Raw genomic sequence first — 6,736 nt, forward strand, 5'->3', positions numbered from 1 at the left:
GGACATTGGACAATGTGAATGTCATTGCATATATAACATTAGCAATATAATAATTTGATAAAATACTTCTATAAATAACATATGTACTGCCAGCGATGAATGAATCAAAATCGTTTCCTAGTCTTCCACACTTGTAAGAGTGAGAACCACTTTTCTAACGCATTGAAACAACATTACTAAGGCAAAATAACAAGTGTTGGTGTGTGCACTTCACATATACTCTTCAGCTAGCATTTTGTTACCATGTCGACTTGAATGCCGTCATTGTTGTACTGAAATGAAAAATGGAGCAGTTATTATAATTGCATGCATGTTTTACATTATTCACATGCTTAAACAACATTACTAAAGTAGAATAACATTTACAAGTATGTATAATTCTCATACGAGTGTTGATGCACATTGCCTATCGTTTTTAAATCATATTGATATGAGTGCCATTATGATTCATTATTTAAATATAAATATGAGCGACACATAAGCATATGAGGAGGGGCAAAAGGTACAATTTAGCTATTCAATGGGGTATTTTGGGGATTTAAAAAGTCGAGGACCCAGAAGTTTTTGATAAACCCTTGGGTCGAGTTTGAGGAGAAAATTCAATGTTCTCATTATGGGACCTCGGTCTAGAGTATGACCACGGCTCAGCTTGCGAGGTTAGGATTTGTGATTGAATGGGCCTACCACCCGATGAAGATTAAAGTGATGATGATGATAGTGGTGATGATTTGGATGATCCGACGGTCACAAATGGAACTATATGACTTCAATTGGCAAAACACTCCTTTCTTCAATGTGTGTAGATCTCATAGGGTTGCATACCATCCTAGTGGCCACTTCAAGGTCTATGTGAGACTGAAACCCTAGACCCCTGAACTAAAGGCACTATATGGTCTTATTTAAATTCTTATTTCAAACTGATTATCATTGCTGTAATCGTGAGAAATAGCATATAGAAACACAATCTTTCATAAATTATAGGAAAAAGAAAAGTTATATCGAAAAAATTAAGAATAACTACTTTAAAGTTAAATCAATAAAAAGCATTATCAGGCTATCAACATGCGATACTTTTGGCAACAACTATTAGAGAAATATACAGCAAAACCTCGATTAATAAATATTCGATAAATTAATAATCTCACTCATATAATAAAATTCTTCCTTCCCAACTTGGGTCAGTGTACTAAACCCTTGTTTGATTCTTATTATTATTTTTTTAAAAAATATATTTCCCCCCCTTTTTTTTTCCAACTACACATTCTTTAATAAATAATATTACACGCAAATTCAAAATTTTTTCTTATTTTTTACTCAGACATTCTCTATCAGAATACTTTTCCAAAATGCATTATTTACCAAAAAAATAAAAATAAATAAATAAATAAAAAGTCTCTAACGTGCTTTAAAAAAATTATATATATAATTTTTTTATTTTTGAGATCCTTTAAGGTACAATGAATGTATAAAATAATGCGTGTTTGGACGACCGCCACCGGTGAAGGTAATTTTGCATTGAATATAGCTCAATTGGACCTAAAATAACGTATTATAACAATATTATGTATGGGAAGAGTTCATAAATCAAGTGTTGACTATGTTTAATTCAAAATTCAGGTTAAGGGCAAAAATCAGGTTTTAGCTAATTAACTAAAAATATTTATTAAATAATGATAATAAAGCCACTGTTATACCATTCATGGTCACATATTCACAATTATAGGTCATAGATTTTATATATCGGTCACATATCATCAAATTAATTCGTTACAGATTTTCTCGAGGTCAAAAATCACAATTTTGATAAGTCACAGATTATGTCAAGATTACAGATCAAAAAATTATAGGTCATATATCCAAAAAATTATAGTCACAAGTCACATATTTTCAAATTTAATTGTCACATATTACTTTTTTTAGTCACAGATGATTGAATTTTAAAGTCACAGGTCAAATAGTCAATCACCACCAACTCCACTGTCACCACCGTCACTTATAACCACGCTCACCCCGTTGCCACCGCCACCGCCACCACCAACACCAACATCAACAAAATTGACGCAACCAGATCCACCGTCGCCACCAAACACACCAAAAAATTGTGTTTGTATATAAGTCATACAAACAATCCGATAATGCGTTGAGAATGTGACCGCGGCATATCAACTCGTCTTCTTGGCGCTTTTGTCTTTCATTTCTCACCGCTTCGGTCTCTCCTTTTGTTGGTTCCGGTAGTGGCGCCAATTTCGGATCGAGGATGTAGAAGATCTTTAGTACAGTAAGAAGAAACTTTAATTTATCTTTCCATCGAGTATAGTTTGTTCTGTCGAACCGATCTAACTACACCAAGTCTTGATTTATGAGTTTGATTGTCGCCAACGTTGTCTCACTTTTCATTGCACAAATATTGTTTGAGATTGTTGGAGAATTTTACCGGGTTGAAATAGAAGTCACAAAACATGAACCGGCAATGACAAGAACTAGACAATGACGAATTTGTATTAATGAATGGCTTGAACACAAGATCGTTGTCCTCAAACGATATTTGACACTTCTCCTATGAATTTGAGATGCTTCGAAGGTTGTTGACAAATGATTTGTAGGATTATAACAAGCCTTGTAAGAATTGAAACACCAAAACACAATTGCAAATCCTAGAGAACTTGAAGAACACAAGGGATGAATATGAATATGATTTTTAAAAGACTTTGATTTTTGATTTTGGAAGTAATATGAAACATTGATGTTTTTGTGATGTTTTTACCTTCAACATGGATCCAATATATATATAGGCATACACCACATTCACGAAATGGTACCAAACTATAAGCCTAAAGTCACCAAATTTAAATTTACAGCGGGAGAAAGCAACTTCCAACGACCAAAAAATTATATCATGTGACCGCATGGTACAAAACCATTAACATGCGGTCGCATGGTTCACCCAAGGTCTCGACATATGGCCATGCGACTGCATGGCGACCAAATTTTTTTTTTTTTTTTAATTGTTGCTGGTTTTAAACAACATAATCACAGCAACAATATGTTAATTAGAACTAAACCGAGAGCCATCACTAAAATATCTTAAAAGCAAAATTTAGAGAATAAAAATAATCATACGTCTATCAGTTTTTTACTGCTGCTTCAATTTGGTGAAAATGATCCTCACTGAATCGAAGATGTCCGTAAAATGCATCATAATATAAACCCTATAAATTATACATCCAATCGAACATAAGTTGGTTATGAGTTAACATGACAAATGAAGAAAAATGTTGGCCAACTAAATAATATAAGCTACTGAAATCAAATTTTCAATTAATCTGAATCCTTTAAAAGAAGTCACTCATCCAATAAAGAATATCCTAAAGTTCCATTTGCAAAGTAAAGAAGCTAGATTGGGAGAGATCTATTCCAAATTGAAAGGCGGATGTGGGTATGGTCGGCTAGCCAGCGAGTAAACTTTTATAGGTTCTGGGCAGTGGATTGCAAATTACAGTTGAACGTGGATACATAGCCATGTTAAAGAAAAAAAATAATGATTTACATTACCGCTTTGAAGACTCTAAACCTTATTTATTGGAATCAATTGAGCTTGTGCATAATTAAGTGGAGAATAATTTATAGTAAGAAAAGGCAACAGAAGTATAAAGATAACAACATACCTAAACTAAAACTACAGAAAAAAAGAAAAAGAAATACACAGTAGAGCAAAGATTGAGAAAAAAATTGAGCTTCTTAACTAGATAAAGATAAAATGTTGAAAGCCAAAAGTACAAATGCCAACGGGAGTATAAGACATCCCAACTGAGCCAAAAAATCTCCGAAAATACTGACAAGAACCAATTGTACTCCTTGTGAAACATTAGAAGCAGAAATCGAGCAGAGAAACACACATTGAGCAAAAATAAAAGCTTCTGAAGTAAATCAAGGTGAATGAAGAATAACCCAACAAAATTTTCGCATATCAAACAAAAAGAAGATACAAGGCCTTAAATGAAACTGAAGAAACAGACAAAGAAATCCACAAAGAAGGAAAAATGTAGCAAAATTTGAATTTTCTTAGCTAGGTCGAGCTAATCTAAAGAAGAATCAATTGAAAATATGAACAACGGTACTGTAAAATCGAGACACAAAACTGGAATAGACTCGAACAGAACAAAAATCGACGAAAAAGAAAACATTTAGCTTCTGAAGTAGATCAAAGTCACTCAAAAGTAATCGAATAGATTTTTCACATATCAGACAGCAAAGAAGAAAAATAATTTAAGTAAAACTGAACAAACGAAGAAAAAATCCACAAAAAGTGCAAAACTGTAACAAAATTCGAAGTTTCTCTAGTGAATCCAGCTAAATAAGGAAAAAGCAGAGAAAAACAAGAGGAGGACGTACTATAGAACGAGAAACAAAGCCGGAGAGAGAGTTAACACGAGGAAATGATTATGAAAGTGTCTGGAGAAAGAGAGTAGATGATTTCTATTACGTGATATTTTTATCATCAATACGGCGTCGTTTCCACAATAGACACGAGCAATCGGAGACCAGATACTGAGCAATAGCCTAACTGGTTCCAGTGTGAAATGAAGGGCAGAAAAATGAATAGTAATTATAGCATTCCCTCTTTTATAGCAAGTGCAATGAAATGATATAATAAAATATAATACAAGTTATTAAAGTATAAAATGCTCTATAGATTAATAAATATTCATTTATTTATAAATTAATAACCAAATAGAGGTTTTACTGTAAACCAAATACTCACAAGAATGAACAAAAAAATCGATAAATCAATTAAATCAATCAAATCAAACCGATTCGAATTAGTTTGATCCAATCTATTGGTTTGTTTTGATATATATATTTTTTAAACAAAATCTTATTAGATCGGTTTGATCCATGATTTGACATCAATAACCAGAGCTGAGTCGAATTTGCCCAACCCGTTAACAAGTTATAATTTAGCCCGATTTGAATCACACTATTTTAAAAAATTATATTTTTTAATCATTAATACATTATTCAATAAAATAATAAAAATTTTGACAAACATTCTTCGTTATATAAAGTACATTCTTCAATAAAGTGGCTTAAACACTGATTTTTTTTTAATGAAATTCACAGATTTACGATCGTACTTGAGAACCCTAATCTCAAACGCAAGTGCTTGCTCAAATCGCTCGATTGTCTCTCGGTCTCTCCAATCTCTCGCCGTCTCCAGCTTTACCGTTGCAATCCAAATTCCTAATCCAATCTCCTAAGTTACTTCTAAAGCCTGAAATCGACTCTCCGACTTCGTAGCCTGAAATCCAATATTCGTTTGATCTGGTTCGGTTTTCGTGTTCTTGGCTATTTAAATATTGACTAATTTGCTTGAATGTTAAATTATGACTGGATTTTTCTCTGTGGTGGCTGTATATTTTATACAAACTTCTCGTGTGGAGTGAAAGTTTTAACGGATTGAGTTGGCTTCTGGCTACTAATTCTATAAGTGTAGTTGGGGTGGGGTCTCATTTTTCTTCTGAAAATTAATGTGGATTGGCTGTATTGTTGAGGTGTCATTCATTATTTAATTATCAGCACCGACTTCGTTTTTTATCTTGTAACATAAAATTTAGTTTCTTAGTCTTGACTTTGGATCATGTTTAGTTCTGGTTATTTTTAGTTCTGATCATATCGTTCCCCCTACTGAGACGGAAGAAAGAAATAATTGTGAATGTTTAGCTGTTCATATTTAATTAAGTGCAATAAACTTAATTTGGCGTCTCTTTCATTCTTATGGACATCCACATATCCAAGTTGATGAAGATGAACTATATTGGGATGGAATAAGCTCGATGAAGATTCGATTTGGTTATGGCCGTGTCAGCGTGAGTGGTTAAATTGAATGGCATATATTATTTTTTGCATGACTTTCCATTTTTTATGATGCAATATCATTTAAAAGTCAAAACTGACTAATCGAACTGATTTGGTTTGGGTCGATTTGGTTTAAAAGTTAGAATGGATTGGTTTGGGTTGAAATTCTTCTAAATCGAGTAATTTGGTTCTGGTTTCAGGTTGTGATCGAAATCGACCTAAACCAAACCGCTCCCAGGCCTAACAAAAAGATATGAAGAACATTTGTAAATAATTTTGTAATTATCAATTGTATTTAGTTGATATCTTATACTCCACTAAAGTTGTTTAAGAATAATAGGACTCTTGCAATACCTATTTAATCAACAATTTCCAATAGCACGAGACCTTCCAACTTCCTGTGTATGCTCCTACTTATTTAAGCGTCGATTCTCAATAGCACGAAACCTTTCAACTTCCTGTTTTTACTGTCAATATCAGGTGGTGACATATACATTTGCAAGAGCTGCTCTACTCTCTAAAACCAGTCCAATGAATAGTGATAGCACAATTTTGAAGGAAACTTGTGCAATTTGCTTGGAGAATGTCGATGTACTGAAGATGTTTTCAGTTGATTATTGCTTCCACAGATTTTGCTTTTCTTGTGTGAAGAAAAATGTCGAGGTACAATTGCGCCAAGGGATTGTGCCCAAGTGTCCTTTTGAAGGTTGCCGGTCTGATCTGGAAATAGATAGCTGCACAAAGTTATTAACACCAGAGTTAATTGAGATCATGACTCAATGCATAAAGGAAGCTCGTGTTCCTTTTACGGAGAGAATTTATTGCCCAAATTCCCGATGCTCCACACTAATGTCAAAATGCGAGGCTTTGGAATTTTCAG

General features: G+C 33.3%; 1 protein-coding gene across 1 annotated transcript; it reads left to right on the plus strand.

Annotated features, from left to right (window-relative positions):
• Nucleotides 1-5,082: 5,082 nt before the first annotated feature.
• LOC111385600 (probable E3 ubiquitin-protein ligase rbrA) lies at nt 5,083-6,732 on the plus strand (the record flags this gene model as incomplete). Its single annotated transcript, XM_023010007.1, has 2 exons — nt 5,083-5,867; nt 6,337-6,732. Coding segments are annotated over exons 1-2 (429 nt in total), but the record flags the coding sequence as incomplete, so codon positions are not given.
• Nucleotides 6,733-6,736: the final 4 nt, after the last annotated feature.

Source organism: Olea europaea, unplaced genomic scaffold (assembly GCF_002742605.1).
Source record: "Olea europaea var. sylvestris unplaced genomic scaffold, O_europaea_v1 scaffold3216, whole genome shotgun sequence".
NCBI classification, from domain to species: Eukaryota; Viridiplantae; Streptophyta; class Magnoliopsida; order Lamiales; family Oleaceae; genus Olea; species Olea europaea.